This window comes from Oryx dammah, unplaced genomic scaffold (genome assembly GCF_014754425.2).
Source record: "Oryx dammah isolate SB20612 unplaced genomic scaffold, SCBI_Odam_1.1 HiC_scaffold_17, whole genome shotgun sequence".
Taxonomy (NCBI): Eukaryota; Metazoa; Chordata; class Mammalia; order Artiodactyla; family Bovidae; genus Oryx; species Oryx dammah.
In genome coordinates, this window is record NW_024070201.1 from 61251077 (window position 1) to 61267947 (window position 16871).

The 16871-nt window shown below is 44.1% G+C and overlaps 2 protein-coding genes across 3 annotated transcripts in view; one reads left to right on the forward strand and one right to left on the reverse strand.

Annotated features, from left to right (window-relative positions):
- Positions 1–1318: 1318 nt before the first annotated feature.
- LOC120876851 (copper transport protein ATOX1-like) lies at positions 1319–1726 on the reverse strand. The gene has a single exon (XM_040258963.1). It carries the CDS (start codon positions 1724–1726, stop codon positions 1475–1477), a length of 252 nt encoding a protein of 83 aa, XP_040114897.1. The 3' UTR covers positions 1319–1474.
- A 5102-nt stretch (positions 1727–6828) lies between these two features.
- QSER1 (glutamine and serine rich 1) overlaps positions 6829–16871 on the forward strand; it is a 78421-nt gene continuing 68378 nt past the window's right edge. Inside the window, exon 1 of one of the 2 annotated variants that reach the window (XM_040258964.1) lies at positions 6829–6905. The gene's annotated coding sequence lies outside the window, so the exon portion shown is untranslated. Of the gene's footprint in view, positions 6906–7143; positions 8756–16871 lie in introns of those variants that run through there. The other variant, XM_040258965.1, reaches the window with a different exon arrangement.

A 16871-nucleotide genomic window follows, 5' to 3' on the forward strand; every position in this document is an offset into this window, starting at 1 on the left:
TAGAACCGTTCAACTTCAGCTTCTTCAGCGTTACTGGTTGGGGCATAGACTTGGATTACTGTGATATTGAGTGGTTTGCCTTGGAGACGAACAGAGATCATTCTGTCGTTTTTGAGATTGCATCCAAGTACTGCATTTCGGACTCTTTTGTTGACCATCATGGCCACTCCATTTCTTCTAAGGGATTCTTGCCCACAGTAGTAGATATAATGGTCATCTGAGTTTTATTTACCCATTCCAGTCTATCCATTTTAGTTCGCTGATTCCTAGAATGTCGACGTTCACTCTTGCCATCCCCTTTTGACCACTTCCAATTTGCCTTGATTCATGGACCTGACATTCCAGGTTCCTTTGCAATATTGCTCTTTACAGCATTGGACCTTGCAGATTAACCAGGTGGGCCCTAAATCCAAAAACAAGTGTTCTTATAAAGGATGGAGGAGAAGACAGACATATAGAATGTGAAGACAGAGGCAGAAATTAGAATGAGGGAGCCAACTTAAGGAATGCCCTAGGAGCTGAAAGAGACAAGGAAGAATTCTCTCCGAGAGCCTCCAGGGGAAGCACACAGCCTTGTAGACAGCATGATTTGGGGCTTCTGTCCTCCAGAATCGTGACACATATATTTCTATGGCTTTAAGCCACCCAGCTTGTGATAATATGCTGCAGCTCTCATAGGAAACTAATAGAGATACTAAAACCAGCGGTGAAGGAATGATGCTTTGAGAGTTTACACTCTTAAAGTACAAACAAAATATTACTATAAAAGAAAATATAGCCACTCTTTGGTGGAGATAGGACCCCCTCGTGGCTCAGACAATAAAGAGTCTGACTGCAGTGTGGGAGACCTGGGTTCAATCCCTGTGTTAGGAAGATACCTTGGAGAAGGAAATGGCAACCCACTCCAGTATTCTTGCCTTGAGAATCCCATGGATGGAGGAGCCTAGCAGGCTACAGTCCATGAGGTCGCAAAGAGCGACTTCACTTTCCCTTCACTTTCACTTTAGTGGAGATATCTGGCAGTAGCACTTTAACCAAGCTTATTGGGTTCAGAAGTCAAATATAGCTGGTTTGAAGCTCCACTTGTATTAGCATCAATTTATATTAGTTTACATGATTTGGGAAGTTAACTTCATTAAGCCTCAATTTCCTGTAAAATGGAAATAATAATAACCAATATCCACAGTGTAAGAATATTTTGAGGATTAAATATAGTTATAGATATACTATAGTTTATAGATAAACTATAAAAAGCCCATAGCACAGGACCCAGCACATTCATATTCAATACATATTGGCTACACTTTTTTTTTCTTCCCCAGCAAAAGCAGCTGGACTTCATTGCAGGGCAGCTCCAGAGGAGCAGGGTGAGGGTCTCTGCAGAATTCCATTGGCTGAGCAGGACTGACAGGTCTTAGATCTGTCTGGAAGATGGGAGAGGATCTATTCTGCAGGTTGGACACCCAGGCCCTCTCTACTTGGAGCCAAGGCAGGAAACAGCCTTTCCTGTTTTCCCCAGGGTCTCCAGCAGAGTGTCTACACTATGCTCAGAGGTGATGCAAACCTTCTTGTTGGGCAGGTCAATGTCAAACTGAACTCCTCCTAGCTTGTTGAGGATATGAGTGACAGTATTAGCGCAGGCTTCACAGGTCATGTCCACGGAGAATTCATGCTTTGTTGGAACTGAAGAGGTGGCAGCAGTGGCATTGGCTTTCTGGCTCTCCATATTGGTTATTCTGATGAAAGTAAAAGTGCAAGAGTTAGTCTCTAAGTCTTGTCTGATTCTTTGAGACCCCATGGGCTGTAGCCTGCCAGGCTCTTCTGTCTATGGAATTCTCCAGGCAAGGATACTGGAGTAGGTGGCCATTCTCTTCTCCAGGAGATCTTCTGCTATGATTTACAGAAGGAGGTTTAAATTTCCTGTAACCTACTCAGGGAGATAAAAGATATCATTCAATGATCGACTTGATCAGACCACACCCCTATCTTTCCAGCCCATACTTAAAGTGGGCTCTAACCCCCTACCTCTTGGTCTCCAATTATTCAACCTGGCTTCTTCCAGACCCCTATCAGCTAAACTATAGTCACAGAGCTCAAGAGATCATTTAATTCATAGTTCAGACCACTTCCTCTACCTGTAAAACTGATGGTCAAGTAGGCTTTCTGAAACTCTACTCACCAGAAGGAATGTGAGTCATCGCTGTCTTTGAATGACACCTGTGGCTTCCAAAGAAGCAAGTATAAATGCAGCTTTTCTGACCCCATCACGGTTTCCCTGGAGGGTAGGACAAGCAACAGAGATAGCAGCCAAAGATGGCTGATAGGATCTAAGCCTCACAGAAAATGATAGTGGGGCTTACTTCATTTCTGATTGTTTTTTTTTCCCTTTTTTTCTGCGGGATCTTAGTTCCTTGACAGGGGGCTGTGGTCATGAAAGTACCAAGTCCAAACCACTGGACTATCAGGGAACTCCCTCATTTCTGATATTGTAATTTAATTTCTGATGTTGACCTTAGAGAGTGAAATCAGTTCTCCCCCAGCAAAAACAGGATTATATGCCAGAAGAGAAAGGAAAAACGGAAGATTAAGACCCCTCCCCTAATCAACCCAACTGCCACAAAACTTGACCTCCTTGCATCTTTCTAAATAATGGTTAGTCTTTTCGTAACATTAGAATATATGGAGTTACTGACTACATTTCAAATCTGTCAACCCCCAACACTGCATTTCCCCACAAGCTAAAAAAAAACAAGGCTGCCTCAGTGGAGATACAGTTTCATTACTTCCTCCCTCAACTGAATGCCTCTATTAACCTAAAACAATCTGAACCCTGGGCTTCAGTTTCCTCAATAGCAGAATGAAGGTGATGAACTACGCTAAGCTTCCTACCAGTTTAAATACATGGCGATTTTCTAATGGGATGGGAGGAAGGTGGGAAATGTGAGAAGAGTGTCCATGGACACTCTTTTCTTTGGTCATGCCTTGTATTATGTGGGATCTTAGTTCCCTGACCAGGGATTGAACCCTCGTGCCCTGCATTGGGAGCACAAAGTCTTAACCACTGGACCACCAGTAAGTCCATCATGGACAGTTTCTGAGACATCACTAACTTATAGACAGTAAAACTCAGAAGGAATTGAAGACATGGGTGGGAGAGGAGGAAAGACTTCTAAGTGTAGGATCTTAATTCATCTTGCAACCAAGTTGCCTTTGTTTCCAGAAGAGCACGTAAATGATTAAGTGGAATTTCTGAATGGCTACTTAAAAAATTGTATTTGGATTTATTCATTCAATAAATATGTATGGTGGCTCAGACGGTAAAGCGTCTGTCTACAATGCGGGAGACCCGGGTTCGATTCCTGGGTTGGGACGATCCCCTGGAGAAGGAAACGGCAATCCACTCCAGCACTCTTGCCTGGAAAATCCCATGGACGGAGGAGCCTGATAGGCTACAGTCCATGGGGTCGCAAAGAGTTGGACACGACTGAGCGAATTTACTTTACTTTAGAGCCTAATGTCAGAGGTAGCACTAAATACTGAGAATAGAAGGATGAATTAAACACAACTCCTTCCTTTAAGGAACTCATGATCTGTGAGAGAAAGGGGCAGATATACAACTAATCATAATGCAACAAGAGAGTGTTAAATACAATAGATGCAATAGGCACCATAGAGCAACCGAAAAGGAAGCAATTGGTTTTGCCTTGGAATGATGAGGAAATGTCATGAAAGACAACAGTTGATCTGGATCTTAAATTCCACAGGCAAAAAGTAGAATGAATATTTTTATTTAAAACAAGAACAACAAGGCTCATTGTCGACTTTTGGTGCTGTTTAAATCAGACTTAAAGGGCTTCCCCAGTGGCTCAGTGGTAAAGCATCCGCCTTCAATGCAAGAGACACAGGTTTGATCTCTGGATCAAGAAAATCCTGTGCAGAAGGAAATGGCTACCCACTCCAGTATTCTTGCCTGGGAAATCCCATGGACTGAAGAGCCTAGTGAGCTACAGTTCATGGGGGTGCAAAAAAGTTGGACAAGACTTACAGACTAAACAATAAGAACAACAGATCAGATTCAAACAGCTGGGTTGGGAATTATTTGAAAGATAACATGAAAAGTTTGCAGTGTTGGGAGTATGTTTTCAGTAGGGAAGATGACATTCTTCAGGTAATATCATTCAGTTCAGTTCAGTCGCTCAGTCATGTCCGACTCTTTGCGACCCCGTGAATTGCAGCACACCAGGCCTCCCTGTCCATCACCAACTCCTGGAGCTTACCCAAACCCATGTCCATCGAGTTGGTGATATCATCCAGCCATCTCATCCTCTGTCGTCCCCTTCTCCTCCTGCCCTCAATCCCTCCCAGCATCAGGGTCTTTTCTAATGAGTCAACTGTCCGCATGAGGTGGCCAAAGTATCATTAATTTTACCAAAAAGACTGTGATGTTTTATGATGTTATTTGTAGACATTTTGTAACATCGGAAATATACTTGCATTGACTTAAGGTAAACTAAGTTTCACTTAATGGGCAAAGGAACATCACATATGGTGACAGACTAATACTATTTTTAAAATACTAAAATTTTCCCTTAATATTTTTTCTCTGATTTATGTGACATAAACAAACTACATAATGGTGTGAGGGACTATAAAGGTTTTATTGCCACTTGTTTGGTATTGCCTGCATAAGTTCTGAGTACCAGTTGTGAGTATCAAACTGCCATAAAACATTTATAACATGCCACTCCACTTTTCATACAGGCAAAACTTTAGTGCTCACAAAAATACTTATAACTTTGCTTTATTTATATAGATTACAGATTTCCAGTCAGAAGTAAGAAAAATAAATGTTGTATGGAATATTTGTTACTTCTCTGCAGGGTCTTAGATTATCTGGCAAATTCCTTCTCCAAAGAAAACCACTTTTCAAAGATGTCCTCAGAAAATGCATACTGGGATTAACATAAAATCGGCAAAGTCACTTGTGTCCACACATTTGAATTCATTTGTAAATATCGACTACTCACTTCCTTGCTTCCCCACCCCGGGACAGGACTGCAAGCAGCATAGGTGACGAAAGACTTACAAAAAAAGGAATGAATAGGAACAAAAGGATGTAGGCGCCAGGAGGAAAACAGAATCTTCCAGGACAAAATTAATCTCAGAAGGAACAGCAGGTCCAAAACCAGGGATTAGTGAAGTTTAAGTTGCTTTTTGCATGGTGATCAGAGTTAATGTATCAGATTTATTGTCTTCTACGATGCCTGATTTGTTTAACCTTCATGTTAAGCTTATCTTGAGGGACAGATTTCTGTACTAAGCACATAAATAGGTGTTAAACCTGTATTGATTTTTTAAAAGGGTGATGGTCAATCAACTTCACTGTTATTAACTTTTATGCCTTAAGGACCAAATAGTGGTTTCTATGATTCTTGTTTCACTACTCATAAGTTACTAGAAGAAACAACAACTGTCATATACAATAGGGAACCGCAAATAATGTTTAATTCCCCTCCTCCCCCAAACAACCTGGACGCCGGACAGGAAACGTTTGGATAGAGTCCTGCTGAAGTTCCAAGCCTCAAACAAAAAACTCCAACACAGTGTGTGCACAGTGAGTTTAAATTTATGGTAATTAAAGTCATCCAGATGGTGGCTGTATTAATCAATGAAGAGGCAGTATTCATCCTGGGACAGAAGATTCTGAAACCCAGAAAGAAAAATCCCCAAGGTGGGGGTGGGGACAGTTAATAAGAGCCCTCCAGGGAAAGGTCCTTTCAACGAGGGTTGGAAAAGAACACGTTTGAATTTGAATCTCTTTGAATATAAATCTCCCCTAACAGCAGGAAAAGGGTCCTCTAGCCCGGCAAGCTTTGGGCAGGAAGGGAGTAAACGGAACTGTAAAACAGTCTGCTCAGCTGTTTCTGGTTTGGGACGAGGCGCAGGGAAAGGAGTCGCGATGTGGGAACTGAGTATTTGAGTCACTCAAAATAACTCGAAGGGTCAGATAACGAACTCCAGGCAACGCGTTGACAAGCCTCCCCCGCCGCAGCACCCCGCGCCGGGTTTCCGCTCAGTTTCCCCCTCCCTCGCGGAGGAGCCCGGCAGGCGCGGCCCCTTCCCACGCGGGGCGCGGCGAGCGCCGACGGCTTCCCCTGGAGCAGCCGAGGGCGGGAAGTCCGCGGCTCGCGGGCTAGGGCTGGCGGTCGCCCCTACGATTCCCGGAGCCGGCCTGGGCCGGGCAGGCCTCAAGCCTTCTCCGCCCGGGCTGGCCTTCCAGAGGCGGCGGCGGCGGCAGCAGCGGAGGAGGAGGCCGTCTCTACCCGCGAGCCGCGAGCGCGGGGCGCCGAGGGGAGGCGGGGCGAGGCCGCGAGGCGGGGGCGGGGGGGCGGGAGGTGCATCCTGGGAAATCCACCAACATGGGGCGCAGCCACCGCCGCCGCCGCCGCCGCGAGTCCCGGCCACGGATGCCGCCGCTCCCCTGACGCCCAGCTGGGGCCTCGCGGCGCACCGCGGCCCGGCTCCCCCCGGCACAGACCGGCCAGCGCGCCCTCCGCCCGCTCGCCCGCGGCCATGTGAGGGGGCAGCTCCCTCCGCCGCCGCCGCCTCCTCTTCCTCCCCCCGCCCCCTCCCTCCCCTCCCGCCCCCCTCTCACTGGGCCCTAGAGGAGCCCCCACCGCAGCCCGCCCGCCCTCCGCCGCCCCCACGATGGACAGGAACTACGCGACCTCCGGCTTCGCCGACCCGCCGCCGCCGCCGCCGCCGCCGCCCGCGCCCCCCGCCGCCCCCTCCAGCGCCGCCGCCGCACCACCCCCCGCCCCCGCCTGGGCCTACGAACCCCGAGCCGCGGCCGCCGCCTCCAGCAGCAGCGGCAGCGGCGGTAGCAGCCCTAGCCTCAAGGCCAGGTAGGGAGAGTGGGCGGCGGGGGGTCCTGGCGGGCCGGGAAAGGCCGGGGATGCGTTTGGGGCCTTCGCCCCCGTGCAGCCCCGCCCGAGGGTTCGGATCGGCGGGGAGCTCCCCCCGCTCGTCTCCTCGCCCTCACCCTGCCGGTAGAGGCTGCTGCTAACTCCTGTGGGGTGGTTTCAGGGTGGGCGGGGGCGCCCGATGCGGGATTCGCAGCTGGGGAGCGTGGGTAAAAGGGAGGCTTGGGCGGGAGTCGTGGGTCCCCGTCACCTCCGCGTCCTGGGCTTCCACATGGTGAAGTTTGGGTTCCTGGCTGAACTCGGCGATCAGGGAAACGCGGGACTCGTGCCGGGGGGCCAAGCGGGGCACCGAGGATCGTTCGGGGCAGTGACATTCCATTGTATTGTGACGGACAATGTGGTCTTGGGGGCCCCGGCGGTGAGCGTGAGGGTGGGGGAGGCGAGAGCGCTAGAGGCGCGGAGCCAAGTCTCTGACATTGGGGGACCTGGGGCGGGGGGCGGGTGGTCTATGCTGCAGGAGAATCCCGGGGACATGGGTGCCTGGGAGGGGGCCCTGGGGATGCGAACGCTGCGCCTGGGCTGGGTGACATATGTTCGCAGTGGTGGCCAAGATGAAGCTGTTTCTCTTCCATGCGTTCAAACTTACTCTTGGGTGTCCTCCTCTTAACAACAGCAGGAAGTAAGGACTCTCTCTTTGCCTTCTGTGTTTTGGGGTGACTAAGAGTTGGGAAGAAACCGGAGGAGGGGGGCGGTCAGTGAAGGCCGTAAAGGTTGAAGAACCGAAGCATGCTTCTCCATCTCGTTTCTGAAGCCCCGGCTCATGTAGCGTGGGGTTCAAGAGTTCATCTTTGCTCCAGCATGACCAAGGGAATCTAAAATGTTGACTCTTACTAGACGTTTAAGCTCGCGGGAAATGTGTAGTAGTGCTACACTGTGAAACGGTCCATTTGAATGATAACTGGAAGGCGTGGTTTGGTTTGGACGATTTGGGAGCGGGGTGTTTTAAAGCCACTGCCGAACAATGCAGAAATCTGGTAGGTGCAGCTTCTGATTACAAGGACCAGGGAATCCTGGGTTGCTAATGACTTCATCCTCAGCTACCAACAGGAAGCTTCGTGGCTTTATGATCTCATCAGATTTTTTTTATTATTGTCACAACAGAAGTGAACTTTTTTTTTTTTTTTTACTTTATATATATTACAGTATTCTAGGTTTTCTTCTTTGTAGAAGTTGCACTTTCATGATTTGGAAAGTATGTGCGAAGAGTAACTGGTCTTTGTCTTAGTACCTTGGGATGATTGTTGAGAGAATGAGAAAAAATTCGTTCAAGAAAAGGAAAATACGCTTTCATAGAAAATTTAGGGTCCTTTGCTTTGTTTAAAAGATATGGGGTTAAGAAAATAATAATGTGATGTGCCAGTGTGGAGCTAAATAATTAAATGCTGAGACCTCTCAGAAATAGTCATAACTGAATTATATACAGTTTAAGGAGTTCATGAAAAATGTTTGGCACTTTTCCCTTTTATTTATTTGTGGTTTTTTTGGTGGTAATTTGACTATCATTTTTCAAGTAGCTTTTGCATATATACCATAATTTACAAATTAAAGTTACTTTCTCTTCAGTGAACGATGATAGGTGTTTATGCACCATAGTTTATGTTTTAAATGACAAATGTTTTATTAGGTACATGAAACAAATGCTATCTAGTTATTTCTGTTGTTTCTTTTAGCAGAATACTTCTGAGGCAAGAAACTAAAATCTACTTGTCATATTTTCCAAATGTTATTTATCAAAGTAACAAAGAATGACTTCCCAAACACATTTGAAAACAGTAAGTAGATTTATTTGGAACACATAATCTAAAAGGGATTTATTTTGTTTATTGAAAACGATTGATTCTTAAATGCTCAGCCCCTCCCCTCTTAAAATATATTTTGGGGGTGGAGTTAGCTAAATTATAGCATAGAAAATGCAGGCTTTCCCCCTCCCCCATGAACTTGCTTTGTTAACATCTTGTGTTAGGATCAGGCCATCTGTACAGGGCTACACACACTTCTTAATTGTACCTCATTTTATTCTGTGCGAGTGCTCTCTTCAGTTATATAAAAAATACTGAATCTGAAATATGCCCTGTAAGTCTTTAAGTATTGTGTGTTTTCAGAAGACTGTTCATATTTTTTTATAACATTTTGAAAAGCTGTTTCATAATTCATGTATCAGTTGAATGTTTTTGTTCCCCCTTGTGGCAGTTTTTCTTGAAGGTGCAAATGAATACTGGTTGTGATGATGTGATGTGGATACTTACCCGAAAGGAGTTAGCCTGTCTGTCACCTTGTTTCCAATAACCTATTCAGAAGCTAGCAGATGGTAGTGATGTTCAGTTGTTACTGATACTACTGATACGGGATCTAACATTCTACTTTATGTCTTTACTTGGTCCTGAAATGAAACATTTTCATCAGTTGATAGGAAATAGCATGGTAAACATTTTTTCATGAGTTCTGAAATAACACTTTCTTGATATAACGGCTCCACAAGATACTAGATATTTCCATTGGTTTAACAATTGAAAAATAAAGAGCGAATGGGAAAACTCAAGCATTTCACTTTAAATAGAGTGTATAGAGATCCTGAATGTTTCTAAAATATTTCTTGCTGGGTACATGGAAATTTCAGGGATAAGACGTGATTGTATATACATTTCCATTTATTTGTCCTCTTAGTTTTAGGGACCAATTGAGCATATATCTTTATCTGTCACCATGCAGTTAGAAATATTCTTTGTGGGGCTATTTTAGATACTCTAAATACCTTTGCATGTTTTTGGATATAAGATGATCATCAGGAAGCTACAGACCTGCACCTTGTCTCTCTGTGTCTTTGAACAGAATAGGAAGAGACAGGCCATTTCATCAGTTATGATAGATGTTGTGTTGGTGTTTGAGTATACACCAGAAGATGACTAAACGGAAATAATTTTGTTTTAAAATAAAATTGTATTTGTTTTGCCTTTTTGACTCGAAACAGTCTTTTTTGCCACCAGTTTTTAGAATTTCCTAAATAAATTATAAATTCATCCTGATTTTAGTATGAATGTAATGAGTGTGATAGGTCTAGGTTGTCCTTCCAAAAAACAAAACAATGATTAGCTTCTCCAGAAGTGGTCAGCTACTATATTAAGGACATTTTGTGTGCATGTTCACTTGCTTCAGTCCTGTCCGACTCTTTGCCACCCTATGGATGATAGCCTGCCAGACTCCTTTGTCCATGGGATTCTCCAGGCGAGAGTACTGGAGGGAGTCGCCATGCCCTCCTCCAGGGGATCTTCCGGACCCAGGGATAGAACTCAGGTTCTCCACATTGCAGGCAGATTCTTTACCAGTGAGCCACAGGGGTAAGCCCAAGGACATTTTGAGTAAGTTTTAAGTCTAGCATTTTCCTTAAGGCTTTTGGGATAAGACCTGAGATATCACAATTTGTAAGGAGTTGAGACAATCGCAAAGTAGTGAAAGGTTATTTGGAACAAATTTATGTTGTTCATAATGTCCTGTTGAAACAATGTTGTAAGTAATTTGTAATGTTGTAAGTAATGTCAGTTACTGACAACTTATTTGTGCTAGCTGCTGTTTTAAGTGATAAATGCAAACACTATTTAATCCTCAAAGTAATCTTCTGAGGTAGGTATTGTTTATACCTTCTTTTTTAAGAATTGGAAACTGAGACATAGTGACATTAATAAACTTACAGCCACATAGCAAGTAAGTAGTGGAGCAAGGATTTAAACCTGGGCATGTTTCATTACTGAACTGGACTACTTAGATAGTCTGATAGTGTAATCTGCCTATGTAATGGGTTAATGATCGTTTATGACTGGCCTGGAATCCTGACCATCATTAATATCGTTATTTCAGTGTTCTTTATCATTGTTGTCCATCTTTTTTCCTAATTGAAACATACTTCCTTTCATTTCCATAGCACTGTACTTTCTGACTTTCCTCTTTCCTCTCTGGGCTGCTGCTTTTTCCTGTTCTTCACTAGTTCTTAACTCTTCTAATCTCCACATGTTGTTTCCTTAGGGTTTGGGGTTGATAGGATTTCTTATCCATTCTGTGCTTTGTCCTAGGATATCACATCCATGCCCATGACTTAAAATACCATCTCTAGAGATGCCCATATATACATCTAAAGGCCAGACCTCTTCTGAGCACCTAGTTGCGTATCCATCTACCTCTTCGAGTTTTTATTGGCTACGTAGCAGGAATCATTAGTGATGAGCTCATACTTTCCCCATCCACCCCACCTCTGCTTCTCAAGTGAAGCTTTTCTCAGTCACGCCTCTGTCCATCTAGTTGCTCAGGCCAGAACCCGGGAGTCGTGCATGCTCTGTCACCAAACCTTGCTGACTTTTATTTCATCTCTTAAATAATGTCTTGAAATTGTCTACTTTGTGTTTCTGCTGCTCCAGCCTGATCCAAGCCACCATTATTTTTCTCTTGGATAACTAAATAATCTTAAATCTTTCCTTTCCTTCCTTCAGTTCATTCCTTTATTTTTTTAAACAGAAGTATAGTTGATTTGGGGTTCCCTGGTGGCTCAGATGGTAGAGAATCCGCCTGCAATGTGGAAGACCTGGGTTTGATCCCTGGGTTGGGAAGATCCCCTGCAGGGGGTCATGGCAACCCACTCCAGTACTCTTGCCTGGAGAATCCCCATGGACAGAGGAGCCTGGCTGGCTCCATGGGGCTGAAAAAAGTCAGATGCAGCTGAGCAACTAAGCACAAGTCCATGGTTGATTTACAATGTTGTGCCAATCTCTGCTGAACAGCAAAGTGACTCAGGTTTACACACATATATATTCCATTCTTTTTAAAATATTCTTTTCCATTATGGTTTATCCCAGGAGATTGGATATAGTTCCCTGTGCTATACAGTAGGACCTTGTTATTTATCCATTCTAAATGTAATTGTTTGTATCTACCAACCCCAAATTCCCAGTCCATTCCTCTGCCTCTCTCACTTCAGTTTTTTCTGTTCATAGAATTCAGAGTGATTTTAATTTGATTTAATTTTTGGCTATGCCGGGTCTTAGTTGTGGCACTTGGGATCTTTCTTGCAGTATTCGGGATCAGTTCCCTCACCAGGTATCAAACCTGACCCCTTGCATTGTGAGCGTGGAGTCTTAACCACTGGACCACCAGGGAAGTCCGAGTGGTTTTTAAAAACACAAATCTACCAGTTTGATCATGTTGTTCCTTTGCTTAGTACCTTTCCATTGTGACTCCTACACCTTAAGGTCAAGGTTTTAAAAATCTGAAATGTGTTGAATATAGTCCTGCATTTACTGGTCCATTTAAAATTCCTTGGGTCATCCTAAATTGCTTTCTACCATAAAGCTCTCCTACACCCTGTCCCTTCCACCTATCTCTCACCCTTTCTCTATCTCCCAACCTGACTTCTTAAGGTATTTCATGTTAGAAACCTGCTGCCTTTCAACCTCTGCTCCCTGTCGTTCTGTGCAATGGTATAGACATACTGTGTTTCAGCAAAATTCTTAGAAATGTAGTCACATACCTATATGCTGTTTAGGTGGGGCTTCCCAGGTGGCTCAGTGCTAAAGAATCCACCTGCAATGCAGGAGACAGAAAGGATGTTAGTTTGATTCCTGGGTTGGGAAGATCCCCTGGAGGAGGAAATGGCAACCCACTCCAGTATTCTTGCCTGGAGAATCCCATGGACAGAGGAGCCTGTTGGGCTGTAGTTCATAGGGTCAAAGAATTGGACACAGCGGAAGCCACTGAGCACGCATGTATACTGTTTATGTAATAGATGCCTTCCTCTTTAGAATGGAAGTTCTTTGGGGGACACTGTGTTTTGCCTACTGCTCTGTACTTGGTACTTACTTTTTTGTTGCTTAGTCACAAAGTCATGTCTGACTCTTTGTGACCCCACGGGCTGTAGCCCACCAGAGGCCTCTGTCCGTGGGATTTCCTTCTCCAGAGGATCTTCCCAACCTAGGGAACCTGTGTATCCTGCCTCTCCTGCACTGCAGAGTCTTTATCACTGAGCCGCCAGGGAAGATGGTACTCTAGTGCCTGGCATAAGAAAGTTAAAGTGCAGTTGCTCAGTTGTGTCCGACTCTGTGACCCCATGGGCTGTAGCCTACCAGGCTCCTCCGTCCATGGGATTTTCCAGGCAAGAGTACTGGAGTGGGCTGCCATTTCCTTTTCCAGGGGATCTTCCCAACCCAGAGATCGAACCCAGGTCTCCTGCATTGCAGACAGGTGCTTTACCATCTGAGCTTGGTATATAATTGTTTAATATTAATACTTATTTATGGCATGAAAACCAGAACCCTGTTTTAGCATGGGAATTGGAAGCCCTTTGTTCTTTGCTGCCGTCTCTAGTGCCATTCCCCACCTTCCCTGTCTACTCTGTGGTCGGGACCAGAATGAAGGGTTTAGGGCATTTGTGATTGTCATTGGTAGGAAGCGTGGAGGTGTAAGCCGCTGCTTGCTTTCCCCCTTTCCTTGTTATACTCTCTGGAACAGTGTGAGCACTAAAACACAGGATTTTTCTTTCTTTCATTGAACAAATATTTGTGTGCCCACTATATGCAAGGCACTGTTGCCTTTATCAAGTATATTTCTGCAGTGAAAGCTTGAGAAGTCCAATGTCAAATTCATTCACTCATTAAAATGTACTGAGCATCTCTGAGTTTCTGTTACTAAGCTAAGTTCTACAGGGTACTGCAAAAATAAAGGAGACACTGTCCTGCCTCTCAAAGAACTTGTGATCCAATAAATGGAATGTAACCTTTAAAAACTGTGAATCACTGTATTGCGATCCAATAAATGGAGTGTTACCTTTAAAAACTGTGAATCAGTGTATTGTGCACGTGTAACTTACATTATACATCAACTACACTTCATTAAAAAAAAACACAGACTTGTATTTGAGAAAGGTTACAGGATCCTATACTTGGTGCCTCTCTTCTGCTTGGCTTTGAAATGCTGAAGTGCCTAAGAAGCTTGGCGTTCCATCCTTCTCTTTCTACTCACCCTTGGTGAAGTTGCCAGATATATCAAATTATTTTCAAATCGCTATCTCTAGATTCATATCTAGCTGTCTCCCTGTCATCTCCATTTGGGTATTGAATAACTGTTTCAAACACAATATATCTAAAACATGATTATTGCCCTAACCCCGCAACCACATTCTCCTTTAATCTTCCCCACCTCTGTAAATAATGCTGCCATTTACACTGTAGCTCATGCCTAAGAGTTTGGAGCCATCTATGATTCATTTCTTTCATATCCACTCCCTCAGTAAATCCTGCTGGTTTGATCTCCATATGTTTGTGTCCCACATGGACAGCTGAGCTGCCTCCTTGTTTCCACTTTAGCCTTTCTATAATAGAGTTTATTAACAGGCAGAGTTAACATTTCAGCATATAAATCAGGTAATGTCATTACCCTGCTTACAATCTCCTCGTGTTACTCAGGAAAATACAGAGTCCTTATCATGGCCTCTGAGGTTGTAAGGGATCTGAGCCTTGGCTCATTCTCCAACCTAATCATTCCACTCCATCCACCATCCTTCAGCCACATGGGCCTTATTTTTGTTCCTGAAACATGCTAAGATTATCTGTGTCTTAGGAATTTTGCACCGGTTGTTCTTTTTATCTGGAGTTTCTTTACAGGTCTTTGCTGCTACTTCTGGACATGTAGGTCTTCACCCAGATGTTACCACCTCAGAAAGATCTTCTCTGACTGCCCTATGTAGAGCAACTTCTCATCACTGTATTATGTCACAGAGTTTTATTTTCTTCATTGTATTATCACTCTATGAAGTAATTTTGTAGATTTATATGTATCACTTGGCTTCCCTGGTAGCACAGCTGGTAAAGAATCCACCTGCAATGCAGGAGACCCTGGTTTGATTCTTGGATTGGGAAGATCCCCTGGAGGAGGGCATGGCAGCCCACTCTAGTATTCTTGTCTAGAAAATCCCCATGTACAGAGGAGCCTGGTGGGCTACAGTCCATGTGGTCACAAAGAGTCGGATACCACTGAGCGACTAAGCATGTATGTATCACTTACTACTGCCCTTCCCCATACCGCTAACCACCACTAGTAGAATGCATGTTCCATGAGAACAGGGAGCTATCTTGTTCACATCTGTTAAAGGCAGTTTAGAGAAATGGTTGATAGGATAAGCTCTGGGGCAGGGGGTTGTATTTTGACTCCACTACTTGCAGTATGATCTTAAAGAAGTCTCTTAATTGTTCTGTTCCTGAAGTTCCTTGTGTGAAAACAGGAAGTTTTTTTGAAGATTGAATGAGAACACAGAAAAGTGTTTAGAATGGTGTCTGGCATATAGAATAGTGTATAGCATCTGAGCATTATTGTCAGCACTTAGAACAATATCTGGCACATTGTCAGTGCACATAAAACATTCAGTGTTTGAAAGAAATGACTATAGTCCTGGGCAGAATGCTTGTTTTTTTTTTTTTTTTAAGAGGTATAAAAATGTTTGGGGGACTTCGAGGGAAAAGTTATATTGAGCTCAAGAGGATTAAGGAAGCATTTTTCAGGTGCATTGCATACAGACTGATCTGAATTTTTGTTAATCTTGATTAAATGACATAAAGTACTAGCAGAAAGAAGGCACTTCTGAGAGCAAGTGTTCCAAAGTAGGAGGGAGTGGAATCTGTTGGATTAGTTAAGGGGAGGTCCTTGACCCGGCACAGCATCTCTTCTCTCGCAGGTTACTGGTCCGAGCAGTGCTGGGCGCAGTACAGAGAAGACCTCATTGGAGAGGTCACCAGAGTAGCACTCTTCCACAGTATATTAGTACTAGATTTTCGAGGGCTTTTGATGACAGACAATGGAGTTCAGTCTCTACGGCGCAGTAGAGAGCTTTGAAATTCAGATTTTTAACAGGCATGATGATGATGATGATATCAGCCCCAAAAAAGAGTTTTAGTAAGATTAATTTGACAGTCAAGTTCAGAATGCTTGAAGAAGTATCATTTCACAAGATGTGAGGAAAGAGCACATGTAAATGTCCTAAGGCCAAAACAATTCTGGTAAGGCCCCTTTTCTGACTCAGTCTAACCCTAGATCAGTGGCTGTCAAATTTAAGAGTTCTTCAGAATCACCCAGAGGGCTTGTTAAAATACAAGTTGCTGGATCTAACCCCAGAGTTTTTGAATCAATAAATCTGAGGTGGAGCCCAATAATTTGCATTTCTAACTAGTTCTTAGGTGATGCTAGTGATGTTTATCACCTTATCACCCTCTTCTTGCCATTCTTATCTGCTTAAAAATCTTCTCTTCATGAAGGTGTTCCCTTACCACCAAATCTCAGTGGCCCCGCCCAGTTTGTCTTTTCGTACTGTTCATGGGATTCTCAAGGCACAAATGCTGAAGTGGTTTGCCATTCCCTTCTCCAGTGGACCACATTTTGTATGAACTCTCCACCATGATCCGTCCATCTTGGGTGGCCCTACACAGCATGGCTCATAGTTTCATTGAGTTAGACAAGGCTGGGATTCATGTGATCAGTTTGGTTAGTTTTCTGTGATTGTGTTTAGTTTGGACATGTAACAACAGACTGTTTCAAAATTGGGAAAGGAGTACATCAAGGCTGTATATTGTCACCCTGCTTATTTAACTTATATGCAGAGTATATCATGAGAAACACTGTACTGGATGAAGCATTGCTGGGAGAAATTGGAATCAAGATTGCTGGGAGAAATATCTACAACCTCAGATATGCAGATGACATCACCCTTATGGCAGAAAGCGAAGAAGAACTAAAGAGCCTCTTGATGAAAGTGGAAGAGGAAAGTGAAAAAGTTGGCTTAAAATTCAACGTTCAGAAAACTAAGATTATGTCATCCGGTCCCATCACTTCATGGCAAATAGATGGGGAAACAATGGAAAC